At 40.0% G+C, this 24,633-nt stretch overlaps 1 protein-coding gene across 4 annotated transcripts in view; it reads right to left on the bottom strand.

Annotated features, from left to right (window-relative positions):
• LOC149232745 (tRNA (guanine(37)-N(1))-methyltransferase 1-like) overlaps positions 1-24,633 on the bottom strand; it is a 451,966-nt gene that overhangs the window by 86,626 nt on the left and 340,707 nt on the right. For all 4 annotated transcript variants that reach the window (XR_016248185.1, XR_016248186.1, XM_089379487.1 and 1 more), the window contains exon 7: positions 973-1,084. Coding sequence is in view for 2 of the 4 variants with exons in the window: in XM_089379487.1 (XP_089235613.1) it covers positions 973-1,084 (112 nt within the window). In the remaining 2 variants the exon portion in view is untranslated. The remainder of the gene's footprint in view (positions 1-972; positions 1,085-24,633) is intronic.

Raw genomic sequence — 24,633 nt, 5'->3', positions numbered from 1 at the left:
ACACGTGCGAAGGAGCAGAAGAAATCTGAAGCTGATCACCGACATCTGAAAGTGAAGTTTGACTTATTAACCAATGCTGACTTTAACATTTTCTGGGCTGCTTTGACTGATTATTGCAGTGAATATCCTAGGCATCTTTGACTGAACATTGACTGAATTTCTGGGCTGAAATATGGACGTTGACCAAATCTGTTTGACTAGGGATTGTCGTAGGTCAACTATGACAGTTTGACTAAATTCACTGAGGAAGTTGCAGGGCCAAAACTCGGCCTACTTTGACTACTGTTGACCAGAAGCAGAACAGACTGAAAATATGCCTGTTGACCAGATTTGACTAAAGCTAACAAACGTCAAATATTCTCTCCTTTGACCATGTTTGACTGGTATTGTGTGCTTGGAAATTGCTACAAATTTCTAGACAATTTATATTGTAAACTTTGCTGAAGACTGAATTCTGCTTAGAAAAAAAGTTGGCTAGGTTTTTCCCAAGGTAATCTAAGATCTTGTGTCTCTTATTGTGTTTGGCTGTCTCGTTATGATCCTAATGCATTATAGTTGAGATTTTCTATGTATAATTACTTGATGATATAAGTGACATAAAGACAACTTGAGAATACAAATCATTGGAAGTAATTATCAGATTAGGAAATCAGTTTCTATTATAAGAAAAATCAGCATTCCATGTGGCAAGGGTGGTATTTCATAAATCTGATTTAAGCCAGCTCAATTGATTTTAGATATTATTCTTGTTCCTTTTTCTGGTTCTTAACAGATTTTTTATGTGCATTGGAAACCATGACAGGCATTGTTCTTTAACATTATGATGGCCATATGTTTTGCTTTACAAAATCTGTGCACTTCACTTCCAGGTCTTATTTGAAGAATATGATTTATTCTAGAAATAAACGTGTTACTTTAGAAATGATGGATTGACCCATTCATGAAAAGCAAGAGACAGTTGAAAAGTCTAACCAAGATACTCAGCAGCATCATTAGGCAAATTCATGACCACTTGTGTAACAAAGGCAGGATTCTCACGTCCAAGTATTTCTTTAATGAATTCCCTTCCATCCTTGTTAAAGACCTGTGAAAATTGATAAATACAATGGCATTAATACAGGGGAATCTGCATCATCAGCATTTTCTCAAAACTGATATAATCTAAATTTCCAGTTTATTTTCCTTCTACTAATCAAACTAAGCCATTTTACTCCTCATTACTACTAATGCGTAGGAAGTTACAAGTGCAGAGCCTTCATATATGATTAAATTTCACCAGTTCGTTTATATTTCAAGCCGATAATTTGGACAGAAATAAGAGTTAATGACCAAATATCTTTACCACTGCCTTTGAAGAGAGTAGACCAGAATGGACTCAACTTACATTAAAATTTACACGTAGTTATTATGATATCAAAAACATGATCCTCAAACAACATAACAGTTTGATATGAAGAGCGTCACACAAGTTGGAAATTGTCAGTGAGTACAGAACTGAATGGTTGCCATTATGTGTATTGTGTGTATAATGCTACATGAATATATAAAACTCTTAATATAAGATTGTATTCTTTTATGAATTGATCAGGATGGTCCTCCTGAGATATAACAAAGCACGCCATCAGGTCAGGAAACTCTACAACTCTACAAAAAGCTTCAGAGAAGAAACATTTATTATATACAAATAACAAACATTATCTCGGGTATATCTATTCTCGCACCCTGAGTTCATAACTGACTCAACTCTCAGTATGATTTAATACAAATCAAAGCAGGATTTAAATTTAGAAAAAAGACATCTGAAATCTCTCAATTCACATAATTTACCTAACAGAATGAATAGAGATCAAGGATGATGCTTCAAATCACATCTCCATTCACATACTTTAGTTAACCGACTGAATAGAGACCCAGGATGATGCAAATCACATTTCCTAAAATTTGGAAATAGTTATATTCTTGAATGGCAGATTATCGACATTTGATATTTTCTCACATTTTCAGCCTCCTTAAGCAAAACATTGCACAGCATGCAATGTAACAGACAACCCAATCCAGCAAATGGACAACAAAATTTAAAATAACACCTATAAATGATTAGCAACATAGCATATGTCTAAAATATGGGATCCATTAGTTCAGAAACCATCCGATGAGATGCCATCTATTGCATAACACTCCATGGCATATTTCCATCTCTTGTATTTGTTTATATCCATCTATCAAATCAACATAGTAACTTTGACAATATTTTCTGAAATTTGAATGGGATGTCAAAGGTTTCGTATACTCTACTAGTTGTGACTGGCCTATTTATACGTACTGTTTCCATTCTCTTTTATAGGAGCTTCCAAGTTGGCAATTAAGTAGATTTTCAGGATTTCAAGGCCTTCATGCAACAATTGTGAAAATCTATAGACACAAATTTCTACTGCAGCGACTGATTAAGTTTCTTCTATTTTTTAAATAACTGAACAAATTATTTTTTGTGTTCTATGGTAAATATCGAAACCAATACACTGCAGCCTTCACTAATTAAATTATATGCATAAACAAGATCTGAGCAAGAAGAAATACACAAAACAAGTGACACCGTTGTTTTTGGACAAATATCTGGGGAAAAACCCAATGCGGGAAAACCGGGGCAGCAATTGAGGGTAGTTTTCTGAATACAATTCTTCGGATGCCCAAACTAACAATCCTATACAGAAATCTAACTGGGCAAAAAGGTAGTGATATAATCTCACCCTGTGACTGGAAGATCCGGCGCTGATCTATGCTAGAGATGAGCCTCTGCGCTGCCTCTGTGCAGTACTGCGTCACACCCACACAATCACTATGTGATTGCTACTAGGACTGCATTGCACCTCCTCTCGATCCTCTGCTGGCTGGAAACTTTGGCCCTTTGGCCTCCCAGTCTCACACCCCAGTTCTGGCCTCTCTTTGGCCCTAATTTGCCCTCTTTTCCAACTCTGTGGGTAAGTTTCATTTTGGGACTAAAAACTTGGTGTGTTTTGCAAAGAAATTGGCTCTAAGTTGGTGTTTTCAGGTGCCAAGTCCCTTGGAGAATTCTTAGACAATTTGGGCAAGCGATCTACAAGGCCTTGGGCCTAGGGTTTGACCTCTAAACACTCATTGTTTCACTGTATTATTACATCTGTCATAAATTTTTCATAACAGTGACATAACACTCATTAAAGTGCCCTAAAATTAACTCTAAATTTCAATAACATATTGAGGAATTAATTACATGATTTGGACATTTGTCATCAAGCTCTTTATATGTTTATTTGTTGACTGTCATAAGTGAAATCAGATCTGATATGTTTTGAAGTTACATCATTAAAAGTGTCTTATAGTTCATATTTTTACTTGGCAAGTCGTTAGGCACCTGATTGCTCATTTTGGGTTCATATCCGCTTGTCATTTCCTAGATTTAAAGTAATTTACTCACTGCTGTTCTAAAAGCTAATTAGTGTTCATCTCATTAATGATGCTAAGTACCATTGTGAAGGATATTGTCTTAACATTGGTTATTTGAAGGCTAACATTTGTTTGTTTACTTGTAATTCCATCCATAGTCTCTAAGTGTTAGGCCCCTATACTACTAGTCTAACCCCTTATTGTTATTAGTATAATCCACTTATTATATTGATGTACCCATGTAGTGCCCATATTGTTACTATTGTGCCCCATAGAAGCCCCCTATTGTTATTATTGTGCCCTTACATTATTATTGTTATGTCGGCTCAAATTATGTTATAACCTCTTAGACTCCTATATATAGAAAGGAGGTCTTTTCATTTGTATCATCCAAGAATTGTTCATTTATGTAATGTAAAGGAGGTTGCCCCCTCGAAGAGGCTGAATTCTAAGGCGTTGATCTATCTTTTCTATCTTTTCTTGAGCTGGTTTCATAACATTTGGTATCAGAGCTTTGGATTCTAGGGTTTCGCTGCACCAAATAGGTCATCGTGGCATTTTCGCTATAACTTTTTTTCTGTGACGTTTCAGAAGTCGCAAAAAAAACCCATTTGAGAAGAAATTGCGCTGAACCTTGGGACCGAATTTCAGATCTTTTAACGCTATATTTGCGGAGATATGATCTGAGGAAGTTGGTCTTTTTGCAGACTCCTGAATTACATTCCAAACAGGTGACCTGGGGAAAATCGTCATAACTTTCTTTCTGAGCATCGGATTGAAATTTCGCAAGAAGTTACAGAAAGAGGACGGACTGTAGTTTTATTTTATATATTTTTCAGAGTCAAATCTTGAAACAGTGACACGTGGCACTTCATACAAGTTCGCTCTACTGAACTAGTCTACAATCAGGTCACCGCGGGAGATTGTGCATAACTCTTTCTTGGAGAATCCAATTTGGATCAGACTAGTGTCATTGGAAAGAGGACATAGAAGGCTACTACAAGTTGCAATTTCAAAACTTAAAGATCCAAAAGTACATAGTTACAGTCGTTTCAAGGTCGAGCTCCTAAAATCAGGAAAAAGCAAGATGAGGAAGTTTGATGGCAAGGATCCGGTAAATTGGATACTTCAGATGGAGCAATATTTTGATCTACATGGTGTACAACTGTTACAAAAGGTATGTATTGCATCTTCATATTTAGAACCAGATCAATTTTTATGGTACAAAGGGCTTTGTTCTCGTAAACAACTTGTTACATGGTCAGTTTTCACGGAGGAAATGATAGCACATTATGAGGATACAAAGAGCAACACCTTCTTTAGAGCAACACCAAAACAATTGGAAAGAGTAAAAGGGCTTTGTGACATAGTGGAAAGCAAAATTATGGAAACCGGGAAGCGTACCCCTCACAAAAATAAAGATGGAAGTGTTGTTTCTCCTAGCCTTCCACAACCTACAAGGATTACACCACAACAATTGGAAGAAAAAAGAGAAAAAGGGCTTTGTTACAATTGTGATAGAAAATGCACTAAAGGTCATAGGTGTGCTGAGAAGAAATTATTTTACATAGAATATGAAGAAGAGGAAGAAAAGGATCAAGAAACATCAAAAGAAGAGGATATACTCCAGGACACCACCCCAGAGAAAGAAGAAATGAATCAGACCATATCTTGTAAAGCATTGGCAAGAATTACCACTCCTCAAACTCTCAATATAGAAGAACATATCAAGAATAAAAAGGTGCAAGAAGTGAAAGATCACATCGAGAAAGAAGAAATGAATCCAACCATATCTTGTAATTCAATGGACGAAATTACCACTCCTCAAACTATCAAGATAGAAGGACACATCAAGAAGAAAAATGTTCAAGAAGTGAAAGATCACATCGAGCATCAAGGAATGAATCCGACCATATCTTGTAAAGGACTGGAAGAAATTACCACTCCTCAAAAGATAGAAGGACATATCAAGAAGAAAAAAGTTCAAGAAGAGAAAGATCACATCGAGCATCAACAGCAAGTTCTCCAACTTTTGAAGGATAATGCCACTTTGGTGCAAAATCAAACGAAACAACAGGTAGATCAACATCGTAGTGAAAAATGTTTTGATGTAGGTGATTGGTATTTTTACTGCTACATCTCAAGAAAGCTATTTATGAGAAGGAAATGTTGGCAATACTACATGCACTTAAAAAATGGCGACCTTACCGAATGGGAAGACTCTTCAAGGATGAGGATGTTGAAGCATTGTTTTGTGCTATTTATATTATCCAACCAGATTGGATAAACGAAGCAAGGGATGAATGGAAGAAGGACGAAGAAGTATGGCCACTTATTCAAAAGTTGCAAAAGATCCCAATTCAAGCAATATTGCCAGAAATTGAAGAGGAAGGAAAAATCATATTAGAACCTGGAGCAGTCATAGAAACAAGAACCCGACAGCTACGAAATCGATCAATTTCAGAGTATCTCATCAAGTGGAAGAACTTACCCGCTAAATATTCCACATGGGAGGACAAGAATTTTATACAGAAGCATCAAGAACTACTCAAGCGTTGAGGACAACGTTTTTTGAAGGAGAGGGGCATGTTAGGCCCCTATACTACTAGTCTAACCCCTTATTGTTATTAGTATAACCCACTATTGATGTACCCATGTAGTGCCCATATTGTTACTATTGTGCCCCATAGAAGCCCCCTATTGTTATTATTGTGCCCTTACATTATTATTGTTATGTCGGCTCTAATTATGTTATAACCCCTTAGACTCTTATATATAGAAAGGAGGTCTTTTCATTTGTATCATCCAAGAATTGTTCATTTATGTAATGTAAAGGAGGTTGCCCCCTCGAAGAGGCTGAATTCTAAGGCGTTGATCTATCTTTTCTATCTTTTCTTGAGCTGGTTTCATAACACTAAGGAATCACTAAATTTGCAATGAATAACCACTCACACATCATAACTCTAATCTTGTTGACTTGTTTAAGTTACTTTGAGCATTGAAGTTTCATTGATCTAATTGGCTCAAGCATCTAATTGAACGTTGCTAAGGAATCAGTGATAATTTCTAAACACATTGTGTTGTCTATCTTAAGCAATTGGCATCTTAAGTTTTATTCTTGTTGATTTGGGGTAGCATCGGATGTGCTCTAGCCAAGAAAATTGGTGGAGAGGCTATAGCACATGAGATCCCAAGACACAGAAATAGTTTGGGCGGAATCTAACCAGTTTGGGAAATATTAAAATAATTAATATTTTTAATGGAATTTCTAAGTCTAAACCTAGGAAAAATAAAATATTAATGTGAATTAATATAAAACTGAGTTAAAATGGTCCAAAAGTCATGGATCAAACCAAATCTAATCTTAGCGGTTGATTAGAGATTTAATCTCGGTCATTGATGGACCAACGAGAAAAGTACAAGAGGAGGCTTGAGGATCTGTTGGAGAATACACCGAGAGAGATCAAGAACTTGATTTTCCGGGGCAGGGTTTGCTGAGGAAATTGAGTGAAGTGATCTGAGTTGCAACTGAGGGGCATTGAATACATAGCAAAGAGGCAAAGTTAGTACCGAGAGGATCAGCGCAAAAGCTGGGAAAGGTTGACGCCCAAGTAGAGGCAACCAGAGGCCACGCAGAGGCAGCCAGGAGCTGCGCAGAGCTAGAGAAGGGCCAGTGTGTGAGACGCATATGCTCCAGAGGCTGACGCAGAGCCCCGAGAGGCTGACGTTGGGCCAGATAAGCTGACGCTGGGCCAGAGAAGATGACGTAGGCCCTAGAGGCAGCACTGGGAGATTTTCGTGGGACAGAGTGGAGCTGGAGAGCCAGATAGGGTGACGCAATCCCTATTAGAGTGACGCAGAGCAACAGAAGTTGCATTGTTGCTGTGGGATCATTCATCCGGTGATTTAGCCAAAATATTTGTCTCCGACTGAGAGGTACTACTGCCGAGGGCATTCTCTGTTGGGTGAGCCATTTCTGGCACCCAGGTTGTATTTTGAAACAGCATAATAATAAAACCCTCTGAATAGCTACATCAGTTCTCCCGCATAGGGTTTTTCTGGGGACATTACTCCAAAAACAACAGTGTCACTTGTGTGCTTGTTTCTTTCAGTTGATAATCTGTATGTGTTGATACTATACTTGTATTTACTTTTAGTATTTACATGGTAAATAACTTGTTAAGTAACTGAACAAGTAAGAAGAAATAAATAAATCAGATAGTATAGGAAGAATTTCTAATGGATAGACATAGAAATTCCAACAATTCTAATTGAGCATCTTTCAATATTGGCATTGTCTAAAGAGCATAATCCTAGCATTATTGTTGGCATAAGACTGTTGATAATCATCATTAGAATATCTTGAGTAATTGGCATCTTGTGGATTTGGCATTGGAAATAAACAAATTGGCATTTTCTTGGTCATAAGATTGTTTCATGATTTATCGCTAAGTACTCTAGTCATTGAAGGCTAATTGTAACCCTAAGTACTTAAACATTAAGCCAATCTTAAACCAAGAATTCACTCATAATTTTTGCATAAGCATCTTAGGCCTAGTTGCATTAATAATTTACCTCCAAGCATAAGCCTAGTTGATAGACTTCTAGGGCCACCCTTTCTCACCTAGCTTAAGGGATTCAACACCTTTTTAGTTTTGATTTGGGGTAGCATCGGATGTGATCTAGCCATGAAAATTGGTGGAGAAGTTAAAGCACATGAGATCTCCAAGACCCAGAAATGGCTTGGGCAGATTCTAACCAGTTTGGGAGATATTAAAATAATTAATATTTTTAATGGAGTTCCTAAGTCTAAACTTAGGAAAAATAAAATATTAATGGGTATTAATATAAAACTGGGTTAGAAGGGTCCAAAAGTCATGGATCAAGCCAAATCTAATCTTAGCCATTGATTAGAGATTTAATCTTGGTCGTTGATAGACCAACGAAAAAAGTATAAGAAGAGGCTTGAGTGTCAATTGGAGAATACACCAAAGTGATCAATCATTCTATTCTCTAGAGCGGGGTTTGCTAAGAGAGATAGAATCAGTGATAGCAGCAAGGGGCAATGAATACATAGCAGGGAGGCAAAGTTGGTACCAGAGAAGCAGCGTAGAGGCAACTGGAGACTACGCAAAGGCAGTCAAGAGCTGCACAGAGCCAAGGGAGGCCAGCATGTGAGACGCAAAGGGTCTAAGGGTTGACGCAGAAGCTCCAGAAGTTGATGCCGAGGCTAGCAGAGTTGACGCAGGGCCTAGAGGCAACGTTGTGAGGATTTTGTGGGATAGATTGGGAGATTGTTAGCTGGATAGGGTGACACAGTCCCTATCAGAGTGACGCAAAGCAGTAGAAGCTGCAAATTGTTGTTGTGGGAACGTTCATCTAGTGATTTATCAGCCGGAATATCTGTCTCCGAGGAGAGGTACTACTGCATAGGGCATTCTCTATTGGGTGAGCCGTTTCTGGCACCCTGGTTGTATTTTGAAAACTGCGTAATAATAAAACCCTCTGAATAGCTGCACCAGTTTTCTCGCATTGGGTTTTTTCTGAGGACATTGGTCCAAAAATAACGGTGTCACTTGTGTGCTTGTTTTCCTTTAGTTGATGATCTGTAGATGTTGATACTGTACCTGTGTTTATTTTTAGTATTTACATGGTAAATAACTTGTTAAGTAATTGAACAAGTAGGAAGAAATAAACCAGATAGTACAAAAAGAATTTCTAACGGGTTAAACTTAGAAATTCCAACATGGTATCAGAGGGTGGTTGCAGATCACAGGATAACTGAAGGCATTAGCTAGCAGAGCAGTAGCAGCAGAAACAGTTGTCTTGAGTGACAGAAGTTGTTTCTAGCAGAAAGCAACAAGGAAGGGATGATGCAGAGGGTCTGCATCATCAATTCGAGCCAGGAGGAGGAATGGCGCAGAGGCAAAGAGGAGCAAACCTGACCTACGCAGTGCCTGGTCATCTTTCTCAGTCAGGAAGGATCGACGTTGTGGCCAGGAGGTGCAGATTTTGTTGATGCCAGGATTGCGCAGAGCCTAAAGGCTCGGTCCATCAGTTGCTAGGGCATAAGAGGCTGTGGGTAATTTGCGGAGCGAAGCTGGTGGGGTACTGTTGTCAAAACAGAACCTAATAGGGCAAGACCAAGGAGGAGGGAGTTGTTGTTGAGGCAGATTTCTAGCCAAGGAATTCGAATCAGTGGTGCAGTTGCACAGATGATCGAAGTGGGGCAACTCGACGTTGGCAGAAGGATTTCCAGAAGGGAAGTTGAGACTCAGAGGGAGTCGAACCGAAAACTTCCAGACGGGAAGTTGAGAAACTCGGAGGAGTCAAAAGAAGAGCAGCAAGATGCCTGTGAATGGGCTGAGAGATCAGGATAGGCTAGACGGAGCGTCCAACTTTGTGGTCTAGAAGGCCAGGATCTTGTACATTCCAGACAGATATCGCATCAAGGACTTCGTCTTGAAAATGATAGTGATCCCAGTTGACCCAGCTGAAAATGAGAAGTACGAGGAGGCAATGGCCAGGGCGAAGTGCATCATCCTTGATGGGGTCAAGGATCATATGGTACTGTATATTGCCGAGAAGAATACGGCAAATGAGATGCGGGAGGCCCTGAAGAAATTGTGCCAGCATACTTTCGTGCAGAGGAAGATGTTACTTGAAAATTAGTTGCGGTCATACCAGAGGCAGAAGGGAGAGCGGATAGATATCTTCCTCGGGCGATTGACGGAGATCCGAGACCAGCTGACTTCCACAGGGGCCATGCCGGATGAGGAGATGTTGTGAGGACTGCGCTGAACGCATTCTCAGAGGATTCGGAGGTATTTGTCCAGAGCATACTGGGCAGGATGAGCTTTCCGGATTGGGAGGAACTGTGGGTAGCTCTTCGTCAAGAAGAGATCAGACAACTGACCAAGGTGGGAAGTAGCGGCAAAGGGGTCAAAATCAAGAAGGAGGGAAAAGAGGATGTGGCTCTAGCATCTACGGGAAAGTAAGAGAAGCGGAAGAAGAAGGACCTCTCCAAGGTCAAGTGCTTCCATTGTGAGAAACTGGGTCATTATGCGAACCAGTGTCCTAGGAAGAACAGCAAAGGAGAGGCTTTTGAGACCAAGGCAGTGCCAGCGAGGGTGGAGAAAGAAGTCAAGACGAATGACGAATGTGCCATGAGTGCTCATGTGCCACTTGAGAAGAAGTGGCAAGACATCGAGCTATAGTCAGGAGGACTATAGGCGATGAGGGGCAGGATCCTTGAGTTACCCAACCTCTTGGATTATACCTTTCTACGGGAGCCCCGAAGAGGAGTAGCAGGACTGGCGGATGTCGGTAGAGATGGATGTGGATGGAGCGACAGAGAGTGCTACAGTGCAGGAGTCCCGAGACAATGCGAGGCTAGCAGGATGCAACAGTGCGAGAAGCACGAGAGTGTTGCACCAGTGCAGGATGGCACAGAGAGGTGTGCAACGGTGTGGATGCATGGAGTTGTTGCAGCACCGCAAAAGTCAGTAGAGGGAGCACTTGTTAGCGATAGAGGGAGCTTCAGCATCAGGAGTGTCTCTAGCCTAATAGGGATGTCAGATGTTGGGTGGATCAGTTACTTACTTCTCAATAACTGAGTTGCAGTGCAACCGTTAGCAGTGGTAGTGCTATGGGTAGCACGATGCAACATGATGAGAGGGGATGCAGTGCAGATCCAATGGTAGGAGGATGGACCAGCAATAGCACGGATGCAGAGGGAGCTTCCGTACAGATTCAGCAGTGGCAGTGGCAGGGCCATGGGCAGCAGTACAAGGTACAGCAGTGTAGAGGATGTTGGGCGGGGAGGCCTAGCATCAACACAGGGACCGATGCTGGATGATCAGGGTGATACTCAGTGAGGAGTATTACTAGAGCACAATCCTTGCTAAGAGGGAGTGTTGATTTGGGGTAGCATCAGATGTGCTCTAGCCATGAAAATTGGTGGAGAGGCTAAAGCACATGAGATCTCCAAGACCCAAAAATGGTTTGGGCAGATTCTAACTGGTTTGGGAGATATTAAAATAATGAATATTTTTAATGGAGTTCCTAAGTCTAAACTTAGGAAAAATAAAATAGTAATGGATATTAATATAAAATTGGGTTAGAAGGGTCCAAAAGTCATGGATCAAGCCAAATCTAATCTTAGCCGTTGATTAGAGATTTAATCTCGGTCGTTGATGGACCAACGAGAAAAATATAAGAAGAGGCTTGAGGGTCAGTTGGAGAACACACCAGAGTGATCAATCATTCTATTCTCTAGGAAGGGTTTGCTAATAGAGATAGAATCAGTGATCAGTAGCGAGGGGCAGTGAATACATAGCAGAGAGGCAGAGTTGGTACCAGAGAGGCAGCGCAAAGCCCAAAGAGGTTGGCGCAAAGGCAAATGGAGACTACGCAGAGGCAGCCAGGCACTACGCAAAGCCAGGAGAGTCCAGCTTGTGAGACGCAGAGGGTCTAGGGGCTGACGGAGAATCTCTAGAAGTTGACGCAGAGGCTAGCAAAGCTAACGCAGGGCCTAGAGGCAGCGCTGTGAGGATTTCGTGGGAAAGACTAGGAGCTGGTGAGCTGGATAAGGTGACGCAGTCCCTATCAGAGTGACACAGAGCAGCAGGAGCTACAAATTGTTGTTGTGGGAACATTCATCCAGTGATTTATTAGCCAGAATATCTATCTCTGAGGAGAGGTACTACTGCTGAGGAAATTCTCTGTTGGGTGAGCCATTTCTGGCACCTTGGTTTTATTCTGAAACCTGCATAATAATAAAACCCTCTGAATAGCTGCACCAGTTTTCCCACATTGGGTTTTTCCGAGGACATTGGTCCAAAAATAACAGTGTCACGTGGGTGCTTGTTTTCCTTCAGTTGATGATCTGTAGATGTTGATACTATACTTGTGTTTATTTTCAATATTTACATGGTAAATAACTAGTTAAGTAATTGAACAAGTAAGAAGAAATAAACCAGATAGTACAGGAAGAATTTCTAACAGGTTAAACTTAGAAATTCCAACATTTAGTGGTTAACGTAGTGACATTCCAATCATCATAGCCACAGTCTCTGGCACTGAAGGCACTAAATGGTTGGAACACAGGGGGAGGCATCGTTAATCAAGCCTTTGCTTGCTTCCCATTGGTTTCCATCCCACAACCTACTCTAAACACTGGTCTCAAAACAATTAAGAGAGAGGTTCCATTTAGATTAGGCATATAACTTAAAAGTGACCAAGATCATTACATTTCATTTTGATCTTAAGACTTGCATCTCATATAGGTTAGTGAAGCATCTAAGTAGTGGTTGTCCATCCAGTTACTTGGTCTTAAATTTATAATAAGCCAGAATTTTTACTCCATAAGGCACTAGTCTCATATCTGAAATCTAATTTAATCTGTGAATCTTCCAAAATTTAAGCACGTAGCTAGGCCACTCAATCGTGTCTCTCGAGCTTGTTGTTTGCCAACTTATCTTCCACCTTCACATTTCCATAGGGACTACCCCCCATAGCATGTTGTCTGGAGACAGCTAGAACAGCGTGGGCAAGGATCAGAGTGACAGCCCCCACCCTTACCCATTATCGTGGTGCTTGTACAATCTAAGTGACAACACCTCCCTCACCTTAGCTCTGATACCATGTTAGAAAATCAAAAGGAAAAAAATATTTTCTCATTTTGATAATGGTTCGTTGTTAAAGAGTGCAACTAGGGGCTAATTCCCCTTCCTAAAAGCTAGTTATGAATAAAATATATATATAGAAATAATATAAGCAACTACAAATAATAACAATCATTAATAATGAATAGTTAACTAATAATTAGCGTTGAAGAGTCATGTCTCCAAGGACATGACCATTCGTGAATAAGTACCTACCTAGGTATCTAATTGGGACCCTCATTTTAATCACATGACCTCATATCTTCTTGTACATATTATTCATGTTCTATCTACAATTACTGTCAATGATGATAAGACATTGATGTAATTGTTGCAAGCATAGAACATACCATAAAAATTAACATGGTATCATAGCTTTGGTGGAGAAAGGCATCAACAATGTGTTAAAATTTTGGGCTTGTTACAAGCTTTACGTACACCATATTTAAGTTTTACTCCTACCTGAAGAATGCAAAGAATTCCATAAATTATGGTGGGCATTAATTCTTGGTAAATATGTCTAATTGCCAAAATATAAAGAATGCAAAGAATTCCATAAATTATGGTGGGTAGTAACTACTAGTAAATGTCTAATTACCGAAATATAAAGTATGTATCTGCTAATAGTATTTTTTGTTTGAACGCTCTTAAAGACTATATCTATCAATATGGAATAAGGCGTAATTGAAAGTTTATGATTCATGCATATGTCTTTTGAAGTCAATTTCCTCAAATAAGATTGGTTAAGACTCTCTTTCATAAGCCTTAAGTGGCACTGGCAATAAAGAGGTGAAGAGCTTTCAACTTGACATATTACTTGGTTCCTAGCTTGATATTACTTGGTTCCTAGCTTGATAAAGGTTTCCATTCATAACATACTATAATGTGAGAACTAAGTTTAAAGAACGATGACTTCTCAAATCATTTAATGAGAGTTATGCACCATCACTACAATCTTGTTTGAAGTATCCTTTGTATTACAACATTCACCTTAAACCAAAGAGAGTATGATCGTATGAAAGAAAATTGTGCGAAACAGGCACTGGGCCACCTTCATGAATTATGACAAGCTTAGGCTTGTAGTCTCCCTCAGTGACAGGGAGTAAAGTTAAATAAATATTTTCTTTAACATGATTTTGATTTGGTGTCCTAGATGTACAAGAAATAGAAGATTGCTAAAATCACTGCTACTAGAATGACTAGTTGTAAGACAGTGTATTTTGAAGAAGCTCTTTAGTGAATTGTGTTCTATCATAAATCTATATGCTGTTGGGAGGAGCACTGAGGTGCCCATGGACAGATGGTCAGGTTCCTAATATCCTCACAAAGCATTAGGGAAGGCAAAGCTCTTAGCCTTTAGAGAGCAGCATTCCCTATATGGAGTGATTTTGATTGGGATGAACATTGAGCTTTGGAAGCTCCTAGGGGCCTAGAGTACTTCTTGGAACTATCTAAGCACAAGGTGAGTGGTTCACCTTCCCCTATGGACCTAGTGTGTGAACACAGGGTGAGTAGTTCACCTTCCCCTTTGGAGTACATACCCCGATATATGAGCACAGGGTAAGTGGTTCACCTTCCTTTGTGGAACCAGCGTGTGAACACAGGGTGAGTGGTTCACCTTCCCCTATGGAGTACATACCCCAGTATGTGAACATAGGGTGAGCAACTCACCTTCCCCTATGGAATACGCTATATGAGAGCAAGGTGAGTGGTTCACCTTCCCCTACACATACCCCAGCATACATCCTACCCTTGCAGTTTGGGACTCTTGGTAAGTACCTCTCATCTGGCCAATGAGTTGGGAAAAGTGATTAAGGTTAATTAGTACTACCAAAGGGTGCATCATGAACTATTGTATTCCCTATGACTAGGATGCATGACGTTCAACAACTTGATCACTAAGGATTAAGCCTAGTAGGAGTTCTATCCCTGCACATGAGGACTTGTCTCTGTCATTTTGGCGAGGATGGCAGGGTCTTGTGACTATGATATCAATCTTCAGCGGAGACGAGACAAGTTGCAAAGTGTTATGAATATAATTTATGTAAAAATAATAATAATAATAGAAGATAATAAATAATAATCATAATAATATGTAATTAAATAATAATTAGTTTAACAAAAAGACATGTCTCTACAGACACACCTATTCATGAAAAGGTACTTACTTGGCTATATATACAGGACCTTCGCTCTCATTGTATCATCATTCTTACTCATACATTTTAATATATATTCTCGTCTCTCAATGGAGATCTTTATATTCCAAGTTTTTTGGAGTATTTGACGAGAAGTACAAACTTTGTTCGTTTCATTTGGTATTAGAGCAATTCAATCATCTTGCCACTCCACCCCTGCACACAGCCCCCAAGTCTTTGACCGTCAAATTCATCAACCTTGTTGTCGTGCAATTGAAGTGTTTCATTACACAACTTCTGGAGTTTCTCCATTGTTGAATTCGTCAGAGGCCCTTGGTCATTTTTAGAGAAAAAAAAAGGACCTCCAAAATAATAAAGTCAATATATATATATATATAGAAAAAAGGGTCAAAGAAACAATATAAAAACAAATTATAAAAAAATAAAAATAAAAATTATTTAAAAAATAATAAATAAAATATTATAAAAATAAACTATAGCCAATTATTAAATAAAATCATTTAAAAAAAAGAAAAGAAAAAAATAAGAAAAAAAATGTGAAAATTTCTTAATCTAACACATCAGAAACCCCTACTACAATATCTGGTTTACTATCTCCTACGTGTCCTTTACATTAACAAGTTATTTAATAACATAAACGTCAAAGTAAACATAATTGTAGCCTTCACAAATATACAGATCAACAACTGAAATAAACTGAGACAACACAAGGGACATCGTTACTTTTGGACAATTGTCCCTGGAAAAACCCAATGCGGGAAAATTGGTGCAGCATATATGAGGGTTTTATTATTAAGCAGATTTTTTAATAAAACTAGGGTGCCAGAAATGGCTCACCCTTAAGAGAATATCCTCGGCAGCAATACCTTTTTCCAGAGACAGATATTCCGGCTGATCAACAACCGGATGAACAATCCCACAGTGACTCCAGTTGTTCCTTGCGATGGTCAGTGAAAGCTGCTCCACGCACTCCTCTAGAACTGTGTTGCCCTCTTTGGAACTGTGTCACCCTCTGTGGCTCTGCGTCAACCAATCAGCTATTAGCTTGTCCTACTGAATCACCTCAGCACAGTGACTGAAGCTCACTGTGTCCTCTACATCAACCTCTACGGCCTCCGCGTCAACTTCTTTGATCCTCTGCGTCCTCTACATTGGCCCCCTTAGCCTCTGCGTCAACCCTTGTTGCCTTTATGTCCTCTACACTGGCCTCCTTAGCCTCTGTGTCAACCCTTGCTGCCTCTACGTCAGTCCTCCTAGGCTCTGCGCTACCTCTTTCGGCACTCTACTACCTCTCTGATATGTATTCTTCAGCCTTGGATCGAAATCCCTTGTTGAACTGCCCCTCGCTGCAACTGATCTCTCACTCGATTTCCTCAGCAAACCACGCCCCAGAAAATCGAATTCTTGATCTCTCTTGGTGTGTCTCCCACTAAGCCTCAAGCCTCCTCTTATACTTTTGCTGTTGACGATTCAACGACCGAGATTAAGTCCCTAATCAATGGCTAAGATTAGATTTGGCTTGATCCTCGTTATTTAGAACTTTCTCACCCATATTATATCAATACACATTAATATTTTAATTTTCCTAAGTTTAGACTTAAGGTCTCATTAAAAATATTAATTATTTTAATATCTCTTCATTTGCGTGGAATTTCCCCAAACGATTTATGGGTTTTGGAGATCTTATGTGCCTTAGCCTCTCCACCAATTTCATGGCTAGAGCACATGCGATGCTACCAAAAAGCAACACTCCCTCTTAGCGAAGAATGTGCTCTAGTAATGCTTCACCATAGAAACATCACACTGATCTTCCGCATCAGTACCTGTGTTTGATGCTTGGCCTGCTGACTCACATCCCCTGCACTGCCACTTCCTGTACTGATGCCCATGACACTGCCACTGCCACTGCTACATCTGTACTGCAGCTCCCTCTCAACATGTTACATCTTGTTGCCCATAGCACAGCCACTACTAACTGTTGCACTACAACTCAGTTACTGAGAAGTAAGTAACTGACTTCACCCAAACACTAACATCCTGGTCAGTCTAGAAGCCTCATGATGCTGAATCTATGTCTGTTACTATCATGTGCTCCCTCTGCTGCTACTACATTGTTTCATACAACTCTGTGCCTCTCACATTGTTGCAACCTTCACTGCTACAAACTTCTACACTCTAGAACTACCTTGCCGCTCCATCACACCTTGCTCCACCCGACACCTGTCATCATGCTACTGTCGTTAAGGGCTCCCGTAGCCGGATGTGATCCAAGACTTTGGGCACCTCAAGGAAACTGCCCCTGCATGTAGTCCTCCTTACTACAACTCTATGTCTGTCCACCTCTTCTGTAGAGGTGCATGAGCACTCATGGCACAATCGTCATCAGTCTCGACATCCTTCTCTGCCTTTGCTGGAGCTGCCTTTGACTCGGAAGCTTCTCCCTTGCCTTTCTTCCTGGGGCACTGAGATGCATAATGTCTCGGCTCCTCACAGTTGAAGCACTTGACCTTGGAAATGTCCTTCTTCTTCCTCTTCCCTTGCTCTCCCGCAGATGTTAGAGCCGCATCCTCCTCCTCCTCCTCCTCTTTCTTGACTCGAACTCCCTTACCACTACTTCCCACCTTGGTCAACCTGTTGGAAATAATACTGAGAGGGGGGGTGAATCAGTATTATTAAGCAATTTACCAAATCTTCCTTATTTGATCTTTTGAATTATTCTTGCATATCAGTACCATAAAATAATGAGCTTGAATAAAGAAAATAGACAGTCACACCAAAGAACACAAGATGTAAGGTGGAAACCCAATGCGGGAGAAAACCACCTGCTGCAATATGTCTCTATCTTCTTTCAAGAAATTCTTTTACAATGATTTTGTACTGGTGCAGTCCTTTACCAGCACGCAGGCTGCAACCTGCAGAGAGCTACAACTCTCTCTCGTTTTCCAGTTTCTCCTGGAAGGGAGCTACAACCCCCTACTTCTTTTCATGAAGAATCAAATGATCAACAAGTATATAACAGATACAGTCCACTACAGATATCAGATCAGTAATTACAGAAATAACCCAGAACACCTTATGAACAGAAATATATAGTCAACAGATCATCTTAAGACAGGGACGCATATTTTCTTTCTGTGGCCTGCGACTGGACGCAGTCTACCTTCTGCTGTTCTGCGTGCAGACGCACTGTTCCTCTATGCTTTGCTGCGACCGACGCACTCAGCATAACTATCGCGCCGCGTCTTTCGCTTCAGAGACGCACCCAATAACACAGTCGCGCCGCGTCCTTTGCCTCAGAGACGCACCTGAGCCTTTACTGTACTGCGTCCCGGCGCACTTGCCCTTCACTGAACTTGCGTCCCTTCAGATATAAGAAATATGAGGACTTCAGAACCAACCCAAACTCTCAGATCCACAGATCTGATCATGCGCCATAAAGATCATAGTCCATTAGAAGATTCGCCCTTATAGATCTGGACTAGATCTCACCAAGAGATATTCAACCAAGATGATACGTAATCCAAATGAACTCCTTTGCTTTATATAGGCAAGCTTCTCCCCAAAACATGGAACAATACCACGAGCCGACACCATAGAAACACAAAACCGTCGGCTAGATACCACGCAAGAAACCCCCACGTGCTTTTCTCTACCTTGAAATGTGTGCACTGGGCGGACGCACCTCCTGAACGGCTGGCCAGCGTCCCTGGACGCGGGTTCTGTATGGTATACCTGCGGGGACGCACTTGCTGAACATATTTCCTGCGTCCTTCTTGATTTATCACCTGAATGGGTTTGCCATCAAGGACAACACCTGAATCATAATGCCAACAATCTCCCCCTTTGGACTTGATGGCAACCACATAATCTTCAGCTTCATTCTCCCCCTTTGACATCAAGAGCAAAGGGTATGCTCCCCCTATGCTCATGCATCTCCAGATCTGTAACCAGAAATCCATCATGAAGGAGATAGAGACATATTGCAGCTATTTCCAAGATCTCCTTCTCCATAATGCCAACAATGCATTATGTGCTCCCCCTGAGCCTATACCACCAATAGGAAGATGATCAACAGTAAGATGATGCATCAACAACCCCCAGCTTTTGCCTGAGGTATTCAAAAGTGTCCCTGGGCAATGGTTTGGTGAAAATATCAGCAACTTGTTCCTTAGAAGGAACATACTCCAACTTGACCTTCTGTTCAAGTACCTGTTCCCGGAGAAAATGGTACTTGATTGGTATGTGCTTGGTTTTTGAATGCATAACCGGATTCTTTGAGATGCTGATTGCACTTGTGTTGTCACATAAGATAGAGATTGGAGGTGTACAAGTGATATGATAATCCTGCAAAGTCTGCATCATCCAAAGGAGTTGGGTGCAACAAGATGCAGCAGCAACATATTCTGCTTCAGCTGTAGACAAGGCAATTGAACTCTGTTTCTTGCTGAACCAAGATACCAGTCTGGGACCCATAAAGAACGCACCACCACTTGTGCTTTTCCTGTCATCCACGCTTCCGGCCCAATCTGCATCTGTATAAGCATGAAGAGTGAGATCTGTATCTCTAGGATACCATAAGCCATAATTTTGAGTCCCTTGAAGATATTTGAAAATTCTCTTCACTGCTTGAAGATGAGTCTCCTTTGGATTTGCCTGAAATCTTCCAACTATTCCAACTGCATGCATGATGTCTGGTCGGGTACCTGTTAAATATAGTAAACTTCCAATCATAGATCTGTAGGTTGGTTGATGTACTGCTGCAGACTCATCATTTGCACTGAGACTACATCCTGTGACCATGGGCGTACATACTGGTTTTGCATCTTCCATGCCATATTTCTTCAAAATCTGCTTGAGATACTTGGTTTGAGATAAAAGGATTCCTCCTTCCTTTTGTTGGATTTGCAAACCAAGAAAGTATGTCAGTTCTCCTAGCAAGGACATTTCAAATTCTTTCTGCATGACTGAGGCAAAGCTTTGACTCATAGCTTCTTCATTGCTGCCAAAAATAATGTCATCTACATACACAACAAGTATTAGCAATTTGTCATTTTCAATTTTTATATATAGATTGCTATCTGCTGAACCTTTTGAAAAACCTTGTTGATGAAGATATTTGTCCAACCGGTAGTACCAAGCCCTTGGGGCTTGTTTGAGACCATAGAGAGCCTTTTTCAATCGGCATACAAGATTTGGATCATTTCCAAGAATGAACCCATCTGGCTGTTCAATGTACACTTCTTCTTCCAAGTCTCCATTCAGAAAGGCTGATTTTACGTCCATTTGAAAACTTTGAAATTCTGAGAACTTGAGAGAGCAAGAAACATTCGGATGGCCTCAAGTCTTGCAACAGGAGCAAAAGTTTCTTCAAAGTCTATTCCTTCTTGCTGTGCATACCCTTTACAAACAAGTCTGGCTTTGTTTCTAATTACTTCTCCATTTTCATTCAATTTATTTTTGAAGACCCATTTTGTTCCGATAACATTCTTATCCTTTGGTCTAGGAACCAGCTCCCAAGTGTTGTTCTTTTCGATTTGCTCAAGTTCTTCATCCATTGCTTTCACCCAACATTCATCTTTGCATGCCTCTTTCACATTTTGTGGTTCAGTAGAGGAGAGTAATGCCAAATAACTTGAAGCTTCTGCAACTGTTCTTCTAGTTTGTATACCTGCTTCTTTCTGTCCCATGATCTGAGATTCTGGATGGTTCTTTTGAACATATCTGGATGGAGTCTTTTCTCTTGTTCGTTCTTCTGCTTCTTCGTGAGGTTCTTCTTGAGATTGTTCTTGCGGTTCTTCTTCTTCATCATTCTGTCTTTGAGGGTAGCTTTCATCTTCTTCGATGTCTTCACGATGTATTTGCCTAGGAATGTATCCCTTCTCATCAACCACTACATCAATGCTGTCAACAATTCTGCCAAGTCTTTTATTGTAGCATTTGTATGCTTTGCTATGTGGAGAGTAGCCAAGAAGAATACCTTCATCTGTTCTAGGATCAAGTTTGCCAAGCTGCTCCTCAGTATTCTTGATATAGCATTTGCTCCCAAAGATTTTGAAGTGCTTTACCGAAGGAGTTTTACCACTCCAGAGCTCATGAGGAGTTTGAGTGTTGTTCACTCGGACATTTGTTTTGTTGAGAATAATAACCGCAGCATGTGCAGCTTCACCCCAGAAGGTTGCGGGAGTTCCTGATTCATCGAGCATAGCACGAGCCATTTGTTGGATTGTTCTGTTCATTCTTTCAACTACTCCATTTTGCTGAGGAGTTCTAGCTGTAGAGAATTCTCTCCTTATCCCATGTTCATCACAGAAATCGAAAAATTCATTTGAAGTAAATTCCCCACCTCTGTCAGATCTGAGGCACTTAATTTTGTGACCTGATTCATTTTCAACCAAAGCTTTGAAGGATTTGAATTTTTCGAATGCTTCATCTTTGTGCTTCATAAGTCCTAACCAAACAAACCTGGAGAAATCGTCAATAAATAATATCAAGTATTCCTCTCCTCTAGGTGTTCTTTTTCTGAATGGTCCACATACATCTGTATGTACTAGCTCAAGAGGCATGCTGGCTGATCCTTCTTTCTCTGGAAAGTTAGTTCTGGTTTGTTTTCCAAACTGACATGATCTGCATATGGTGTTGTCAGGAATTTTGATATCTGGAAGATCGCGAACTGCCTGATATTTGCAAGCTTTCCTTATTTGTGAGAAGCTTAGATGTCCCAACCTTCGATGCCATAACCAGTGCTCTTCATCCTTGCTTAGATAACATTGTTGTTGTCCTTCATCAAATATGTATAGATTATTTGGAGTTCTTTTTCCTTTGAGAACTGTTTTACCTGTATCAAGATCACGAACAAGACATCCATTTGATCTGAATATAACCTCGGTTCTTTGATCACACATCTGGCTGACACTTAGTAGATTATGCTTCAGTCCATCAACAAACAAAACATTTCCAGCCTTAACATCTTCTTTTAAAGGAGCAATACCTTTTCCTTTTATAGTTGCAGGAGTATCATTTCCAAAAGAGACTTTCTTTCCCTTTTCTAAATTAGAATAAGACTCAAGTTTTTCTTTATCACCTGTCATATGTTTCGAACATCCACTGTCAATGTACCATAGATTTTCTTGTCCTTCTGCATAAAATGCTATCCCACATCTTTCTGTTTGAGGTTCCTTTATTCTCCATGTTTTGGTGCCTGAGGCTTGTTCCTTTTTCTGTTCTTGTACCTTTCTTTCCGGAAACCTGCTTCTGCATTCAAAGTCTTCATGTCCAAAATTATTGCAAATAGAACATTCAACTTCATTTTCAAGAGCTGAAAAGTTGTTATAGGTCCTTTTTGCAATCCCTGTCATACTTCTTTGTTTTTGAGCTTCCCTAGTCATGATTGTTTTATACGCAACACATTGAGCTGCTTTGTGACCAAAGTTATGGCAAGAAAAGCATTGTCCATTGAAGAAGCTTCTGCGATTATTGGATCTACCAGCCAACTGATTGTAATTTCTATTTTCATCTATTCTTGAACCAAATTGAGAAGATTTTACCTGTGGCTGGTTGTGGCTTTTGTTCACCCTTAAGCTGGATTGCCCCTGATAGTTTCTGTTTGACATTTGTCCCTGCTTTACCTGATGATCTTCCTTGTGCTCTTGCTCATTTCTTCTTGCTGCATCAAGATAACTTTTTGAAGTGGATGCTTGAGAAGTTTCTCCATTATAGCCCAAACCTGTCTTATTTAGTGGAGACCGCTGCACACTGATAATCTCATCCAAAGTTTCAGATCCTTTGACAAACTTGAGATTAATAGTTTTTGTTTTCTCAATTTCTTTTCTAAGACCAACAATTTCACCTTCTAATTTTTCAAGATGTTTTTCCTTTTCATCAATTTGGAATTGTAGAGTATCAATAATCATGTTCTTTTCTTCTATACATCTCTTGAGTCTAGTAATTTCATCATAAAGGTTATCCACATCTACAGCATCCTCATAATCATCATCTTCAAATGCCATTAACAGTCTATATTTATTACCTTGTTCATCTTCATCACTGTTTGATAAGCCATCACTATCTTCATGGGTGTAGTAGCTTTTCTTATTTGCACTTTGTTTCTTGTTCCATCTAACTGGTTCCTTTCCTTTATCCTTATAAGAGCATTTTGCAGCATAATGACCTACTCTTCCACAAGCAAAGCATTTGAAAGGTAGCTTACCTTTGAACCTTCCAGAACCTCTTTGAAGATTTCTGACAAAATTTGATTCTTCTTCTTCTTCTTCTGGATCATGGCTTGCTTCATAGTAATCTTCTTTGCCTGATGCTTTAAAAGCAGCCTCCCTTCTGTCTGATGGTCCTCCCTTTCTCATTTCATAAGCAGTTAGAATTCCATGTAGCTGAGACATAGTAAGAACACGGAGATTTTCTTTTTCTTCTATTGCAGATACTTTGGATTCAAACTTGGGGGATAATGATCTTAGAATCTTTTGAACTACTATAGACTCCTTTACTTCTTCACCCAAATTTTTCATACAATTTACAATCTCATCTACCCGAAGAAAATAATTAGCCACACTTTCATCATTATACATCTTGAGAGTCTCATATTGAATCCTGAGAGTTTGAAGTTTAGCTTGTTTTACCTGTTCATCTCCTTCATAGCTTGTGATCATTTTGTCCCATATTTCTTTTGCTGATTTGAAGTGCATTACCTTCATGAATTCTGTTTGGGATATACTTCCTAATAGAGTACTGACTGCTTTTGCATTTGTTTCATACTTCTTTTTCTCAGCTGGATCTGTAGGAGTAGCTGAAGGAAAAGCATAGCCTGTTTCTACAATGTCCCAAACTTCAGTACCAAGAGATTGAAGATATGCAGTAACTCTTACCTTCCAATAATTGAAGTTTGTCCCATCAAAAACTGGTGGCCTGATTGATGCTTCTCTCTCGTAGTTGCTCATGATGAACGATCTACCTTCAAGCGATCAAGCTTTTCTGAAGGACCTGCTCTGATACCAATTGTTGGAAATAATACTGAGAGGGGGGGTGAATCAGTATTATTAAGCAATTTACCAAATCTTCCTTATTTGATCTTTTGAATTATTCTTGCATATCAGTACCATAAAATAATGAGCTTGAATAAAGAAAATAGACAGTCACACCAAAGAACACAAGATGTAAGGTGGAAACCCAATGCGGGAGAAAACCACCTGCTGCAATATGTCTCTATCTTCTTTCAAGAAATTCTTTTACAATGATTTTGTACTGGTGCAGTCCTTTACCAGCACGCAGGCTGCAACCTGCAGAGAGCTACAACTCTCTCTCGTTTTCCAGTTTCTCCTGGAAGGGAGCTACAACCCCCTACTTCTTTTCATGAAGAATCAAATGATCAACAAGTA

This window comes from Pinus tabuliformis, chromosome J (genome assembly GCF_031772625.1).
Source record: "Pinus tabuliformis cultivar Carrire ecotype Pingquan chromosome J, CPIR1, whole genome shotgun sequence".
NCBI lineage: Eukaryota > Viridiplantae > Streptophyta > Pinopsida > Pinales > Pinaceae > Pinus > Pinus tabuliformis.
This window is presented reverse-complemented; position numbering and strand designations above follow the sequence as displayed.